This window comes from Pyxicephalus adspersus, chromosome 2, assembly GCF_032062135.1.
Source record: "Pyxicephalus adspersus chromosome 2, UCB_Pads_2.0, whole genome shotgun sequence".
NCBI classification, from domain to species: domain Eukaryota; kingdom Metazoa; phylum Chordata; class Amphibia; order Anura; family Pyxicephalidae; genus Pyxicephalus; species Pyxicephalus adspersus.
Window position 1 is genome coordinate 574278 of NC_092859.1, and position 17942 is coordinate 592219.

Below are 17942 nucleotides of genomic sequence, written 5' to 3' on the forward strand. Positions count from 1 at the left end.
CCTCCGCTCCTCCTCCGCTGCATCTCTTTGTAGTTCTCTCCATTGGCTTCCATTTCACCTTAGAATCAAATTCATCTCCTGTGCTTTGCCTTCAATGTCCTACTTACATTTCTGATTTGATAGAAAAATACTTCCCTAGCCACTCTTTTTACTCCTCCAATGAACTACTAATGACTTCCTCACTCATAACTTCATCACACGCACATCTCCTAGACTTTTCTGCCCCGACTCCCTGGAATGGTCTCCTCATTTTATTCAGCTTGTTCCTACTTTCTGCTCATTTAAAAAAGAACTTAAAACCCAAGGCTTCCCCCTCACCTACCCGTCTTCTTCTGTCTCCTAAACCCTCACTACTCCCCACCATTCCATATCCCCCTCCTATTGTGTGAATCTTGCCCCTCCTCTTAGATTGTAAGCTCTTCGGGGCAGGGTTCCCTCTTCCTCCTCTGACACTGTCTGTAACTGTCATTTGCAACCTCTGTTTAATGTACAGCGCTGCATAATATGTTGGTGCTATAGAAATCCTGTTTATTATTATTATTATTATTATTATTATTATTAATAATAATAATAATAATAATAATAGATGACTCTGAGAACAAGGAACACTATTCCTCCCCATTACATCCCTAAGGAATTTTAAGCTGACTCTTGGTATGGTGCAGTTGTTTTAATGTTTACCCAATTTCCTGGAAATATCCTTTTGATACTGAATTGGGCAGAGTCAAGTTTATGCTGGTTGAGCACCGTCTGGATTCTGACTCTGAGATATGCTTTGTAGAATACACTAACATTTAGGAACTATAATGAGGAAGAAGGGCCTGATGGATCTCAAAGCAACTGGTGTCACTCTTATGTTTCCTTGTAAATACTTTAGATAAGTCCTGACCTCAAACTTTTGGATACAATAAGGGAAGAAGGTTCCACGTATCATTGGAGTTTCTCCTTTCACTCGATTGTATGTAAATCAGAGACCACTTACTTTATATGATCATGTACACACTTAGATGGCCTTTTTGAAGTTCTGGCTATAAATTTAACAAATAAAATTTTGGGAAATAATATTTAACAGAAAAAAAATCTTCAATTTCATTTTATTTGGCAAGTTTAAGAACCTTAAATATTCTGTATATGGTCAGGTGACAGACGTACGTTGAAGTTTCTCCTGGACGAGAACGTCTCCTTTAATTTCATAGACTAGAGATTTCCATTTAATAAGATTTCCATGGAGATCACCAGAGATGACCTTCTTTATGTATTCCGGTGTCAGGACATAATGCTACATATTGACATCACTTATTTCTCCAACAAAAGACTGAGAAGCCTCAAACCCTACACCAACAGAATCTCGGTCTTGTCCCAGAACAATGCTGGTGTCAGATGTGATAGAAGAACCTTTCATTAGGACTCCACCTGGGTAGGGATTCCCATTGACCCAAAGATGGACTTCTCCAGTGTTGGAGTCCCAGGTCACACAAAGGTTCATCCAGTATAAGGTCTCCGGGTCTGTCTTAATATCGGTGACTTCTTGGTTTATATTATTATTGGTTTATAATTGGAAGGGCATCGTTCTTCCTGTGAGTAGCAATAGAGAATGTACTATAGTCCCGTAGGACCTCAGTATAACAATATAGACAAACGCTGACTTTCTTTCTGGTTTCTAAATTCTAGGTTTTAGAATGACATGATCTGTGTTTCTTTAGGGAAGTCAAATATTTTATTGTTCAAATCTATGGAAGAAAGCATAGAAAATGTTTTAGTGTTCCATATCAATGATTTGGGATTCCTTAATACTAATCTTCTAGGTCAACATGCAAGCCAGATTTTGGTATAAGCAGAGTTGGTTTCTGACTTTGTAAATTTTACATTACCTCATTTATTGAAACACTAACATGTCTGTGGACACATATTGTGTGTGGATCCCAGTCCTAGAGGACTCTGGTTGTACATGCTAAAAGTACAAAAAAATATCTAATATGACAGAATAAACAAGTCCCAAATCCAATATTTATGTGATCATAGGAAGATAGGAACCACATTGGCCTTCCATCGGTACCTAGCCAGTGACTAAAGAGTCTCTAAAAATTAGAAATAATGCCTTTAAAATATCTGAGCTCAGCTCTTTGAGGACACGTGGATGTAATCCATCAGGTCCTGGTGCTTTGTCAACCTTAAGTTTTCCCAGCTGTTTCTCTATCATATGATTTCTGAGTTATTGTGATTAAATTAAGTTAGTCACATTGCTATTATGAACTTGGACTTGAGCTCTGCCATTTTCCTTCATGTACACAGAGCTAAAAAAAAATGTTTAGTAAATGTGCCTTGTCTTTATCCCCAGTTACCAACCCAGCGACATCCTTCAAGGGGCCTACATGCTCAGAACTGATCCTTTTGCTAATAATATATTTAAAAATAATGTGGGGGTTTGCCTTACTTTTCTTTGTAATCTGTCTTTCGTTTTGATGTTTTGTACATTTTATCTCTTTATTACATCTTTTGTTATATTCCTTATAGGTTTCAAATGATGAAGGTACCACAAGGAATCGTCTTATAATGTCAAAACCAAGTGTGAAAAACTGCCGCATTCACTGAACCTTTCCCTAGCCACAATTGTTTCTATATTATTCAAAATATTGAATCCTAATGTGTGTTTGGTAAAATTAGACAAGCAGCTTTTCTGGGACGCAATAGCTATACATATTGTACAGTCTCTGGCCAGCATGAAAGCAGCTTAGTGAGGCTGCCATCCAAGGAGAGGGCCCCATGCTGATCTGAGGTTGAGATGATGAGAGGGCTTCCCTTCTACTGTCCAATACCCCCTGGATGGGGTGACAGAGTATATCAGACAAAGTAATTAACACAGTCCCTGCCACACTCAATGTTCTTTGCATGCCCTAAATTGTCCTGGGGGGTTGAGTGGGGCACTTACAACTATGTGACTTAGTATACTGTGCCTGGGAGTGGAGTGGTATAGTAGTGTTTTGGCTACCTATACCCCCCCCCCCCCTACTCCTGACTTTCACCAGCCAGACCTCTCTGTCTGAATTGCTGACTATACCTTTTCTTCCTCTTGCCCTGATCTCTGAGCTCTCTGACGGCACCCGATGCTCTGAACTGTTACTACACAGAAGCCTTTCTTTGCTGGCCCTCCTTCTGGTAGGGTGATCCTGGGGACTGCGACCCGGCGGCACCATACAACAAAGAGTCAGGGACGAGGAGACCATTCCAGAGACTGGGGGCAGCTCTAGAGAAGTCTTGTATCCGTGCGTGTGATGAGGTTATGAGTGAGGAAGTCATTAGTAGGCCATTGGAGGAGTGGAGAGAGCGGCTGGGGAAGTTTTCCTACCATGTCAGAAATATAAGTGGGACAATAACTGTGGAGGGATTTAATTCCCTATAAGACATAGTTGGTCCAGAGGAAGGCAAAAATACCCCGGGTACAATTTGCTTCAATGGGAAAATATTCCTTCCTGATCCCATGAGACAATCGGATGTTCCCTGGATCAGCAGTCTGTTATTTTTACTTTAAATCCTTAATCCCCATTTATATTCTGGGGTCAGCAAACTCCAGCTTTTAGGACAGATATGGCCTAGCTGGTAGTTCGTTCCAGCCTAACGCCCCTCAGCCGGATCTGCCAGGGGGAGTTAGAAACTACCAGAGCCGCTGGAGCTTCAGAGCCACCCAGACTTCCGGTGCCCCCTTGCTGTTGCTCCCCTATTTACCACGGCCGGTGTTGATATTTCCACTGCCACGGTAAATAGGGAAAGCTCCTTGAAGGGAAATCCTTCTGCTCCACAATGCATATGGAGCAGAGGGATTTCACTTCAGGGGGCATTCCCTGGTGGTGGGCAGAGCCTTTAGGGGGGACTCTGTGTCTGGCCTAGTGTGCTCCCACCCACCCCTGAAATGGCCTATTGACCATGAAAGTTTGCCGACCCCTGTCTTAAAGCAATCTATAGTAGTTACTGAATCCCACATTTTTACAGACCTTACAGTGAAGAATCCCTTCCTTATCCGGAACTTAAACTTCTTTTCCTCCAGACACAAAGAGCGCCCCCTTGTGCTTTGTAATGACATTACAGTACAGGGGTACATAAATCCCCTTACTCATTCCCTGAAAGGGTTAAAATATAAGTAAAAAATAGGACAAGGCTTTAATGTTAAATCATTTTATTAATGTGTGTGTTTGTGTAATTTAACTTTTTTTTTCTTACATTATTTATTTCGTATGTTTTTTATTTTAAACTTGTTTTTTTTATTTTTTACAGGATATCCAACAATGACAATATGAATCATAATGTCAATGTCGGACTCCTGGACGGTGGGAACTGTGCGGTCACAGCTAATTGGAAGCAGGTGCCTTCTATTATCTGTAACTGCAGGCAATAGGAGGGCAATGAATGGAAATACTATGTCCAATCATACCTCTACTGCTCTGTGATTGGCTGAGAAATAGACCAGGGTCAGGATTTCCCTTTCCTCAGGGAGCAGAGCAATCAGCGGAGCTTTATGCTGCCAGCTCTGCTCCCTGATCCTGGAGACATGTGTCCATTCATACCTCTACTGCTCTATGATTGGTCTATTTCTCAGCCAATCACAGAGCAGTAGAGGTATGAATGGACATAGTAGAAGGCAAAAAACCCCCGGGTACAATTTGCTTCAACAGGGTAAAAATTCCTTCCTGATTCCATAAGACAATTGGATGTTCCCTGGATCAGCAGTCTCTGTTATTTTTACTTTAAATCCTTATTCCCCAGTTATATTCTGGGGTCGGCAAACTCCACATTTTAGGACAGATATGGCCTAGCCAGTAGTTCGTTCCGGCCTAACACCCCCCAGCCGGATCTACCAGGGGGAGTTATGGACTACCAGAGCCGCTGGAGCTTCAGAGCCACCCGGACTTCCGGTGCCTCCTTGCTGTTGCTCCCCTATTTATTGCGGTCGGTGTTGATATTTCCACCGCCACAGTAAATAGGGAAAGCTCCTTGAAGGGAAATCCTTCTGCTCCACAATGCATATGGAGCAGAGGGATTTCACTTCAGGGGGTGTTCCCTGGTGGTGGGCAGAGCCTTTAAGGGGGACTCTGTGTCTGGCCTAGTGTGCTCCCACCCACCCCTGAAATGGCCTATTGACCATAAAAGTTTGCCGACCCCTGTCTTAAAGCAATCTATAGTAGTTACTGAATCCCACATTTTCACAGCCCTTACAGTGAAGAATCCCTTCCTTATCCGGAGCTTAAACTTCTTTTCCTCCAGACATAAAGAGCGCCCCCTTGTGCTTTGTAATGATATTACAGTGAATAATGGGGAAGAGAGTTCTCTATATGGACCATTTATATATTTATACAGGGTGATTACTGAGAGTCTAATGAAGATTAGCAGTGACTGCCGGTGTCCACCTATGGAAAATAACTGCCAGGGGGCGTATACCAATGGGCGTGTACAATGACATCATCGTTAGGAAAGTTTCACTTTCATGTCATCATTAGGCCATCGTCAGAACAGAAAGAACTCCGCCCATACAAAACATCTTCCCTGTTACACATTGCTGGAGGCTTGGATCCTGACGATGGCCTAATGATGACATTTTAGGGGGTGTTAGGGAGAGATGTGAGGCCCCAGAACATGACACGCAGCATTCACACACAGTGAAACTTTCCTAACGATGATGTCATTGTACACGCCCATTGGTATACGCCCCCTGGCAGTTATTTTCCATGGGTAGTTTTTTTGCTTAGGACAGCGGTGAGTGCAGTGTGTGTCGGAATTCACCAGATCAGATTTTGCCCCAGAGTTGTCACCCTCCTAAACTTCTCTAAATACTTTTCTTGCAATAAAGAATCCCCGGGTTACGTACGAGATAGGGGCTGTGGGTTTGTTCTTAAGATGAATTTGTATGTAAGTGGGAACAGGTAGATTATTTTAATAAATGCAATGAGCAGAGATGTTTGTCTCATTATATTATTAAGCAGTGTGGTGTCAGTATTGTATAAAATCCTCACTGTGAGCTAATCACAAACACAAACTTTATGGCGCCTGGACATTCATTTCCTTCTGGAGGAAGCTGAGCTTTGATATGCAAAAAGAAACAACTGCAGACTTTGTCTGGGTCACCAATAAAGCTCAGTCTCAGCTGTGTTTAGCAAAAGATTTCTTCTGCAAGTCATGCAAACCTCCCCTCCCCCTATCAAGCCTCCATCCTGCACACCAACCAGCAGGGAACCTCCATTGTATGTTGGATGTCCTCAACTCGGGGACGACCTGTACGTGACGCCAAATTTGCAGCAGACTGAGCATCCAATTGTTTTATCCCTGTATCATATCCGTGTATTATAAAGTAACCACCCAATCATGGGCCCTTTTTGGATAGCCCGAATCCCGGGGTTCTTGTGCAGACATAAAATACCCCATTTGTCCCAAATGCTGCCGTCAGCAGAAGCATGAAAAGAAACCCAGCTCCCCAGAACTAACGATCTCCATAATGATCAGTTTTTATAAGAACCAAACCCCACAACTCCCCTCTCTGTGTTCCATCATAGAGCGCCGCCATGTTTCTTTTTGTTCCTTCCTCTTCGGCCATCTTGATTGGCCATGCCAGGCTGTGGCAACTCTCATTAAAGGGGTGCAGGAGTGTATTCATTCACCATACAATGGATGGACTGCTTACCCTGCAACCAAACTCTGCCTCCTTGTATTCCTCCGGTGCGGTGTGGCAGGTAAGTCGGCTTATTGCAGAAGAGACATCACCTGTGTTTAAAGCTGGATGATTTCTAGAAGCACAGAATATAACTGGGGATTAAGGATTTATAGATAACAGAGACTGCTGATCCAGGGAACATCCGATTGTCTCATGGGATCAGGAAGGAATTTCCCCTGTTGGGGCAAATTGTACCCGGGGTTTTTTTTGCCTTCCTCTGGACCAACTATGTCTTATAGGGTTTTATATCTGGGATATGTTTATTTCCTTAGTGGTTGGACTTAATGTCTTTTTTTAACCCATCTATATGCCCCCAGGGCTCAAATCACATTTAGGTGATTGATGAAGCGTTGATAGAGATATTCAGCCTAAGTGTATGAATATTGGGAATTTAGGTCATACCGTGGCCGAGTGAGGTAACAACATATGGAAGGCAAAGTGTGATGTAATAGTCTGTTGTATAGGAATACACCTGTGTACCGCCAATCATTGCGTGACGATAATCTCTGGTGCCCCCGGTGGGAATAGATGGTATTGCTATTTCCTCTGTTTGCTTTATATAGAACAGTGAAGCATATGTGTTTAGTCTTTGAACCATTTTGAATTTCTTTAATTGTTTGTAATGAAGCAGAGAAATCATCATAGGATTATATATACATTCATACAGTACCTTAAAAATCCAAAACTAACCAATAAGGTTTAAAGTTTTAAAAATGAACAAAAAGAAAGAAAACAGTTTGTGCATCACTTCTATGTATTTTATTGTATATTGTTTATTACTGTATATTGTTTTATATGCAAAGAAAAAGATTATAAAATTATTTAATTGCAAGAACTTCTCCTCTCATTTTATGGAGTATAGATTTCCAATTTATGACATTTCCATGGAGATAACCAGTTATGACATTAGCTATGTCTCCTCCTGCCAGGACATAATCCCACATGTGAACATGACTTATTTCTCCAACAAATGACTCGGAAGCATCAAACCCCCCACCAAATGTATCTTGGTCATGTCCCAGAATAATGCTGGTCTCAGCTGCGATAGAAGAACCTTTCATGGAGACTTTTCTGGGGTAGAACTTCCTATTGACCCAAAGTTGGACCACTCCAGTGTTAGAGTCCCAGGTCACACAGAGGTGCCTCCAATCCAAAGTCTCCAGGTCAGTTTTAAAATGAGTAACTGCCTGGTTTATAAATATGGAATAAGTATTTGGAGGCCAAAAGTAGATTAGAAAAGCATTGTCCTTCCCGGGAGTGGCAAGAGAGAAGAGGGAATAGGGGCGAGAGAGGTCAGTATAAGAAATTAGACAGACGCTGAGTTTCTCCAAAGGTTTCTTCAATATGGGTTTCAGAATGACATGATCTGTGCTGGACTCTCTAGGGAAGACTAAGACTTCAGCATCCAAATCTATGGAATAAAACAGAAAGCCCATTATTGTGCATATCAGTGATATCATGCTGAATGTTCTATGGAAGATAACAAGTAGTTACAAATCCCCAAACGTTCATTTTGTTTCATTGACAAATGTCTGATAATAGCTTGTGTTCTCCAACTTTTCATTTCGCCAATCACCAGTATTATTTTATCACAAATGGTTCTGGCAGAATTTATTTAACTCGGAGCCACAAACAGGAGAATCAGCGATATGTGCTCATTTCAGAACCTGGAACACTGGGCCATGACATATAGAACCAGTACCCACCAGACAGGGGCTGTCATTTTTCAGACCTTGCCATGGGGGGATTTTAGGGATGTGGAGGGGAGGAAACTTTTTGTCACTGGTTGCAACTTGGCAATGAGTTTCTCAACTTCTTCTCAGAACCGAAATAGGAAGGTTCTAGCACGACCCAGTAGACTTCCAGATTTGCCTGTAGGTTGCATGGAGCTGTATGGTGCATGTGTGAGCCCAACAGTTCCTCATCTTCCTGATCTGACGTACCAAGCTGACCTTCCCTTGGTACAGTAAGGGACAATCCTCTCTGAGGGGTAAGATATATTGATTCTAAAACAGACATTGCCTTCTAAAATTGAACTGGAGGCTTTATATAGGAGATTGGAGGTCGTTCAGGGCCCGGTAGATTTCAAGGTTGTCTGGGTGACTTTTCTACACTTTCTATAAGGTTCCACCTCAAACTATTATTGGTTACAATAAGGCAGGCCAGTTCCAGCTATCATTGGGGTTTCCCCTAGGGACCTCTTACTTACTATGATCCTGTACAGACCTAGCTGGCCTTTTTAGATTTCTGAATATTAGTTCACCTCAGTGCCTCAACCCCCTGCAGGAAGGAGGCTATGGGCCCCTAGAGCGCACTGGGATGCATGCAGAATGTGCAGCAACCCCTGCAGTAATTAGTGATTGACATTTCCATTGCATTCAGCTGGGTCACAGAATATTACTGAACTTTTAGCATTCATAGATCCTTGTAGAACTGGAAACTCTTATATTAGGGCCATGCTCGTTGGACCATTCCACATACGTCCACCATGAGTCCACATGCTATTGGTAGCGGATATCTCTGATGTCCATGGCCCGCTTTAAACACATGGGATTTATTCCCCCAGCTTGAAGTTCTTCTTTATTCCAACTGGACTTCCCAGCTGCATAGGTGTATGGATTTACTGTAATGAAATCTCTAATTTGGGACAAATTCATGATTACCATTATGTGTGGAGGAAGTTTTGGGCTTTTCTTTGGTTTGTCTGATGCCAAGGTAGAGTTAAATTGTTCCCCACCACTTTTTTGAGATGTTTTGGGATGGCCATGGCCTACTGACTGGTGGCTTACAGCCATATATACTTACCTCTAGCCAACCCCTATAGTATTTATTGGGTCACAAACCCATTACATGAAGATACATTCACTCAGTTCACCCAAAGTAAATAATCAGGAACTTTTTTGAATAAATTCACCATTTGAATTGTTTATACATAAACATTGGACCTCATGTGTATTGATATGTCCTAATTGTGTCCTGTTTGTACTGTTTAGTATAATATATAGAAAAATCCCCATATTCAGTGTAATTGTTACTACAATGCAGGGAAGCTGAATAACAAACCATAAGATGGCAGACTTACTTTGAAGTTTCTCCTGGACGAGAACGTCTCCTTTAACTTCGTAGACTAGAGATTTCCAATTAATGAGATTTCCATGGAGATCACCAGAGACGACCTTCTGTATGTGTTCCGGTGTCAGGTCGTAATCCCACATATTGACATCACTTATTTCTCCAACAAATGATTTAGAGGAATCAAACCCTCCACCAAACGTATCTTGGCCTTGTCCCAGAACAATGCTGGTGTCAGATGTGATAGAAGAACCTTTCAGTAGGACTCCGCCTGGGTAATGTGTCTCATTGACCCAAACATGGATCTCACCAGTGTCGGAGCCCCAGGTCACACAGAGGGGTATCCAGTATAAGGACCCCGGGTCTATCAGAATAGTGGTGACAACCTGGTTTATATATATGGAGCAGACGTTTGGAGGCTGAATAACAATTAGAAGAGCGTTGTTGGCCACAGAGGAAGCCATAGAGAAGAGAGAATAGGGGCGAGAGAGCTGGGAATGATAATGTAGACACACGCTGACTCTCTCCAATGGGGTTGTAGTCGTTGGTTTTAGAATGACGTGATCTATGTTAGTCTTTTTTGAAAAGATGAACATTTTACCGTCCAAATCTATGGAAGAAAACATAAAAACTTCATTACTGATACATATCAATGATTTACATCTGGGGTCTAATCTCAGTCCTCAATTACAGCCTAAAGCAGAGTTCCCTGACCAGGGGGCAATGAGCGGTTTGTGACTCTCAGTCTGTCACCAATGATCTTTTTGTACTGGTGGCATTGTTCCTACTGACCCCACACTAATGTATTGTGAACTGAGTAATTATAGAAGGGGCGGAGTTGTAAAAAAGAAGGGGAGCGGGGCATGGTACTATCCACGCTCGCCCCATTACACCCCTGATCACAGTATTGTAAAATCACAGACAGGCCATGCGAAGGGCATCACATTTGGACGGTCCATGATGTAGAGCTGCCATTTAAATATCTCTGCTGTTACATATTTGCATATTGTTGTGTCTGCTGGTGGGAAGCCCATTCACCCCCGAAATGTACATACCCCAGACGGTTTCTATTGTTAGGAAAGTAATTATTAGACCATCTCACTTGGGTCATGTTCCCAGAGATTATTCTGATTTCTCTAGTAATGTTGGTGAATATGCTATGGTCGGGGGCTTTGCAATTATTCTAAGAAGCCAATGGGCAGTATAAACCTGTATAGAAAATGATTATTTATGTCTATATTGTAATAAAACTCAATGTCTGCCCTCCAGCCTGCCTTTTATTAGACCTGCTTTCCAACCCTCATTTTCTTAAATCTGCCCTTCAGTCTCCATTTCAATAAATCTGCCCTCCAGTCCCCCCTTCATTAATTCTGCCCTCCAGTCCCCCTTCATTCATTCTACCCTCCAGTCTCCCCTTCATTAATTCTGCCCTCCGTTCTCACCTTCATGAATTCTGCCCTCCAGTCACCCCTTTTCCTAAATTTGCCCTCCAGTCTCACCCTCATTAATTCTACCCTACAGTTTCCCCTTTATCAATTCTACCCTCCAGTCTCCTCTTCATTAAATCTGCCCTCCAGTTTCCTCTTCAATATATCCGCCCTCCAGTCTTCCCTTTAATAAATCTGCCCTCCAGTCTCCCCTTCAATAAATCTGTCCTCCAGTCTCCCCCTTCATTCATTCTGCCCTCCAGTCTCACCTTCATTAATTCTGCCCTCCGGTCTCACCTTTATTAAATCTGCCCTCCAGTCTCCTCTTCATTAAATCTGCCCTCCAGTCTCACCTTCATTAAATCTGCCCTCTGGTCTCCTTTTCATTAATTCTACCCTCCAGACTCCCCTTCATCAATTCTACTCTCCAGTCTCCCCTTTATTATATCTGCCCTCCAGTCTCCTCTTCATTAAATCTGCCCTCCAGTCTCCCTTTCATCAATTCTACCCTCCAGTCTCCTCTTCATTAAATCTGCCCAGCTTCACTGATGAAGGTGTATTCTCTTTATTACACCAGGCCCATTAGTCTACCCTCCAGCCTACACCATCACAGATTTGCAGGAACAGTAAGTTGTCCTTCATGTCGGCCACTTACCTTCCCCTGCCAGGGACACCGGGATCACCATCAGCAGCACCAACGCACTCAGCTCCATCTCCCTGAACAACAAATAAAGATCCTTCATCAATTATTACCCCGAATCCTCAGGGATCCGGCAATAGTCCAGCAATGAAGGAATAGAGCCTCATGGCTAAACAATATAATCCGGCCAATGAATTATTAATTTGAATATGAGCACACACAATTCTATAAAACAATGATATTCAATAAAACTTTGACATAACTTCCATAAAGTCATATATTACCCACAAACCCCTCCATTGTTCCAATGTCGCCCCAATTATCTGTCCTTGCTGGGACCTTCACATTCTTCTCACTTCTCCCATTCCTAGAGATCAGAAGACAAATGTATTTCCCCCCCCCCCGATGACCCCTGGACTGGTGAGACCACCTGGCACCATTATAGGACATTATCCTTGGGACTAGAAAGAAGTGTCCCTGGTTATTAGGGAAGTGACGTGATTGTGCCATGGCAAAGAACAACCTTGGTCGGGGGACGCAGGGTAAGTAAAACACCCCAAGATAACCAATCACAAGAATCTCCGGGAACACGGTAGGTGTGCCGAGCAGAGCCAGAAGTCACAATCATTACATGGAAGTCTGGAGGACAAACTTGGGTTCATTTCATACAAATCTGGTTGTTGCTCTAATTAATACAGACAGCCGGGATGAGAAATTCACAGAATATTACAAAACAATTCCCTCCATCCAAACAACTCATATACAGAATGTAACCATAAACCGTTACAAGACCCCCAAACCAGACATTTTCCTTTCATACGCTTGGTGAAAACACGGACATTGGTGATAATGATTTGGGGCCAATAATAAACTTTGTTATTTTATAATCTCTCAGAAAACATTTCCTACAAGGAGCACTCCGCTCTGAAATCACAAAATACCATGGCTAGGAAGGAGCTGAGAAGAAGGTGTTTGCCTTCAGACTATCTCTATCTAGGGGAGAGGGAATTAATATGTAGATGGCTGCTTCTGGGGTCTGAATCATTCAAGGATTCTCCAACCACCTCAATAACATGCCGAAATACTAAAGCAACATCAATGCCAATGTGTGTATGGGCAGACAGATATCTGTAGGAAAGTATTCCTGTCCTATAATAATCCTGGGTTCATGGCAGTCATGCTGATCCTATGGCTCTCATCATATCAGACACTGAATAGGAAAAAGAAAGCAAATGCAGATTTCGGACCTTCTCATTGTAACATATTGCAGTTCTCTGTGTATTACCCGAATTCTCTGTGTGGGTTGTTGGTGGTTCAAGCCTTCCCCAGCTCCGAGGATCCTCCTGGTAATGATGGGATGAGGGCTGGAGAGATCTTATAAAGTCTCATTATTAATTCCTCCTCCGACCTCCATCAGTCAGATCACAGCCACTGGAAAAGAAGAAATTGTACAAGAGCCAAATCCAATGATGGCCCAACACGTGTGGTAATGAAATATTATGTATGAGCAGGAATCCTTGCATGGCCGGAGGGGCCCAGCCCATGTGAATCGTGTTGTGGCAACAGTCGTTTTTTTTTATCATTTTTGCATTACAAAGCAATTTGTGTCATTATTGAGTTCAGCACATATGGGGCTTTTATATCACTTTATTGTATTTTGCATCCAGAATATCATTCCAAATACTTTCTCTGACTTGTCCTGATTGCAGGATATGTAAAGCTTGTTATTTATATCCAGTGGTGTAGTCAGAGATCTGTGAGATGGGTTCCTGGTGCTAAATCTGGGCGCTATAGCTAATTGTAAAGTAATACAAATGAAGGACATGATGGTCGGTGCTCTTCCAATATTTCAGTAATGGAGGCAGAGTAGTACGAAGCGGCAGTGATCTCAGGTAGGGCTGTCCCGTGGGATATGGGGAGCTCCGGTATACGTGGGGGGATTTTCCATACTTTGATAAAGCAACAAACAATGTTAGTTGTGATCAGTCATCGGCTGGACACTGGAAGAGACCCATTGGGTCCGTTGGGACTCATCGGGAAGAAGTCCTGCTGATCCCCCATTGCCATCTGAGCACTGCCCAACAATCCAGATGGAGTGACCTTAGCTTTATTCTTCAATTTATGGGACAATTAGAATAGTGGAAGAATTGGAGGCGTATTAATACTGAAGAAGAGGAGGACACGCTTGTGAAGCCTGACCCTCATGGGCCCCTCAGGGGAAAGCTTCATGTTCCTCTGCTTATTAAATGATCGGGCAGCCAGCTGGTTCCAGCTGTGGGGGGCCAACATATGTAACTATATATACTTTAATACTTTCTTTGCTTGTACATATCATTTCCTGATGGCAGCAGCAGCTGTAGCCCCGCCATCTATAGGGAACATGGCCCAACAGAGGGGCTGCACACAGGCCGATCCACAGCCCCATGGGCATTGCTTGGCCATAACGCTCAATGACTATCTCACTTCTATCTTGAACCCCTTAACTTAGGAAATGAAAACTAAATAGACTCAATAGAATGTGTGCTAGAGATGGAGCCCTGCCATAAGTGTGTCACTAATGCCTTGTACAGATGTCAGATAGAAATGAGATTACTGTTGCTGGAAATGATCTTTGGTGATCATATCTATTGACGAGTGAATGGACAATTGCTGTGACAGTACCATTCTGTTCTATAAAGAGGGGAAAAGGGGGGGGGCGAGGAAGTAGCACCCCAATGTGCACTCCTTTATAGGGACATTCATCCGATGTGATTGCATATCTTTAGACTATCTCTGTGAACAGATTTTATTTTACTTGTGTTAAGGGAATCTACAATGAATGTTTATTTAGAAAAGTCAAAAGGTCAAAATGAACAAGTAAGCTTGATAAATGAAAGCCATGGAAAATACAGAAATCTCACGTTTTGGCAGATTTTTCAGTCTTGGAGAGTTGCCATGTTGGAGTTCTGAGACATAAACATCATTTGTAATAAACTGTTCATGTAAGAAGAAGCAGCAGATCCTCGATTCCGGGAGACGTTACACGAATCCGTTATCTCAGAACACTTCATTAGTATGATATCCGAGAAGACTCGGCGTCTCCAGATTGTACATTCCACCAATACCGAGAGCAACAATGGCGCTCCAGAGTTCTTCCACAATCATTGTATTGAAGTGAATGAGCAGGATGAAGACATACGGAATATAATTTGTGCTTCTCTGTGCTGTGTATTGTTATGAAAACAAAGTAGGATTCTATAATTATAGGAAGGGATTATGGTTTTACTTTCCAGCTCTTCGGCATGATTTGGAATCTTGTCTGTGAACTTACATGTCTGCCATGAGAACATTTCTTCATTTATGATTCCCATGGTCAGCACTAAATGTCAGATATTATATTCCCTCATATTGTATAGCTGGGAACGGGTGAATCCTAAGTACAAGGTGTACACCTCAAACTAATATTAGATAAAAGGAGGAGGCAGGGGCCACATATTGTTAGGCTTGAACCTACACACCACTGCTTGTGATTGGATATAAATCTGGGTACAATGGTTTCATGTCTGGGCAGCCCGGGTGTGCTTGGTGAAATGATGCCAGAAGTTGCATTATACAATATGTGATATACCGGAATCCAGAATATAATCTATGTTCCAAGAACAAGTACAAGGATTGGAGAGCAAATCTCCCTTTATATTGTTTGGGACATTATAAAAAATTCTACCAATGGTCCGGTGCCAGGCGAGAGGCAATCCATGTGTGGTCCTGATGTGATATGATGATGGCAGGAATGATGGAATATTGTGTTGTAATATCCATGTGGGATTTATGGAAACACGGACAAGTATCAGTTTAGTGTACAGCTGGCCACAGTTTGTCAGGTGAAAGAAGCAGCGTGTAGTAACTCCTATTATATAATAAATAATAATATATAGTAGGTCATATTGTTTAGAAGCAAACACTTAAAAAAAAGGTTTTGGACAAAATTTCAACCTTTGGACATGGCTGGCCATTAAAGTACCAGACCGCCATCTACAATTTGCGGACAGGACTGCTTCCTTGACATTAAGTTAGAGTGGAAACGTTGTGCACCAAGTGGTAGTGGCCATAAAGATTCCTAATAAATGGTTTGTATCTGAGAAGGAAAGGGGGACTGAGGAGGACAATAACCCAACAGCCAGGAGAAGCCAGGGACCACTTCGAAGCTTCAACAGACTCAAGATCAAGTATGCGGCTTTCTTGGTGATTGGTTAACACACATTGGTCACATTGGTCTTGTTTGCCGAGGAGATTGTACAAAGCTCTTACTGAAGCTTTTCCTTTTGTACACATTGCCAGTGATCACTTACTAGGAAGGGTCAGACAATGACCCTGATATATGAAAGCTTTCCAAGGCTGGAGCAAACCTGGAATGGATCTGGTCCAGGATTCAAAACATTTGCTAGCAAATAGAAAAGGATTTTAAAAAATTCATTCCATGTTTTCTGCATCACCCAGTTCACTTCTGAAAGTGTATTCTCTCCAGCCTTGGAAAGCTTTCCTAAATCAGGGCCGATGTGTACATGTGTGTGTGTATGCTTTGATCTGTGTATGTTTTATTCTGTCTTCCTGTAACTCCAAGCAATTTGCTAATGTACTATTTCATGTTGGGTAAAAGCATAAAAACTACAACACAAGCTGTGTTCCTTGGGCTTTACTGAGAGAACTATCCTAACAATTAGGATGTTGCTACCAACATTTGGGTTTTCATCCGGGATCTCTAAGCAAATCACTTGGGGGCTAATAGAAAGGATCCTCTAAGCAAAACAAATATAGGTGGGAATTGTGTACAGATATTGCCATCAGAACACCACAATGATCCAACCCTGGAGCTGATTCCATTCCTGTGGGGATTTCCTGATGGATGTCCAATGTGTGCGTCCTGGGTAAACTAGGAAAATGGGAGCACCATTATCAAACCACCACCGAGAGGAAATCAACGGGTCTACGACTGAACCAAAGCCAGATCCAGCCTTTGGACTCAACAATTGCCGAAGCTGACGATATTTGCCTAAATTTTGAATCAGATTCTTGCACTCCTGGGAAAGGTAAGATAACCGTATCCAAAGCCAACCATCGCTACTTTCTGATAACAAGAAGTTGTCTACCATGGCTAAATCTCCTCCTGTGAAGAGACTAACAGGAGTCTAATTGGGGATCATTCTCCTTCAAGCTTGAGGTGCAGCCGGACTCTAAAGGTAAGTCAACAAGTGAAGCATGTGAGGAAGATGGGAAGATACCAGATTGTGTCTATAGGAAAACCCCACCAGGCAGTTCCTGATTCTCCTAAGGAGTTGCTCATTACCAAAATTACCTGTATGGACGAGGGTGTGAGGGGCTTAACACTAGAGGATGCCAAGGTGGGAGAACAGGACAGAGCTGAACTTGTAAATCTCCACCATTCACTGCGCTATGCCTAGGGGGTTCCTTGTGCAATGAGCAATTTGTGTCGGGTCAGTGTCACCAATAATCTTTCCGGACATCTGTAAGGGTGACATTCATTCCACTGGCCAGCAATGTAGGAGATATAGTAATTATAGAAGACATTCCCTTAAAACCTGAAAGTTATTTCATGGGTTCCCCATGCTAAAGAGAAACACCGATCTAGTGTGTGATGTATTAGGAAGTAACCATCCAGGCAGGAGAAATGGTTAGCTGTCATTTCAGCATTGGTTGTATGTCTTTCTTGATATTGTATTGTTACTGCTATTTTATTATTAATATTATTATTATTATTGTTATATTACCCTTTTATTGTATGTGTATTGAAGGATGTCCTTCTGTTTAGCTGTACCCCATTTGCATTGCATTCCAATTTTTAAATGGGATGAACCCCATTGTTGCACCCCTTTTGTATAGCAAGGTCCCCTTGGGGGGTCAAAGTATTTTTAGACCATTCTATATTCTTTTGTACCCAGGCACTGGTGGTTGGCTAACTCCTTTCACAGTGGAGGCAATTGTCCATAGCAAGGTAGCAGCCAATACATGCCCTGGTGCATTATTTTTGACCTATAATACCATTGGGTGCCTTTTATTATTATTCTTATTATTATTAAACAGGATTTATATAGCACCAACATATTACGCA

At 42.3% G+C, this 17942-nt stretch overlaps 1 protein-coding gene and 1 pseudogene across 2 annotated transcripts in view; both read right to left on the reverse strand.

The window, feature by feature from the left end:
* Positions 1-1097: 1097 nt before the first annotated feature.
* Positions 1098-6580, reverse strand: LOC140324869 (C-reactive protein-like; annotated as a pseudogene).
* Positions 6581-7441: 861 nt separating this feature from the next.
* Positions 7442-17942, reverse strand: part of LOC140322636 (serum amyloid P-component-like) — a 54086-nt gene continuing 43585 nt past the window's right edge. Inside the window, exons 1-4 of one of the 2 annotated variants that reach the window (XM_072399192.1) lie at positions 13122-13180; positions 11852-11913; positions 9780-10379; positions 7442-8108 (exon numbers count right to left, since the gene is read on the reverse strand). In XM_072399192.1, the coding sequence (XP_072255293.1) occupies positions 7516-8108; positions 9780-10379; positions 11852-11909 (1251 nt within the window). In that variant the 5' untranslated portion in view covers positions 11910-11913; positions 13122-13180 and the 3' untranslated portion in view covers positions 7442-7515. Of the gene's footprint in view, positions 8109-9779; positions 10380-11851; positions 11914-13121; positions 13181-17942 lie in introns of those variants that run through there. The other variant, XM_072399191.1, reaches the window with a different exon arrangement.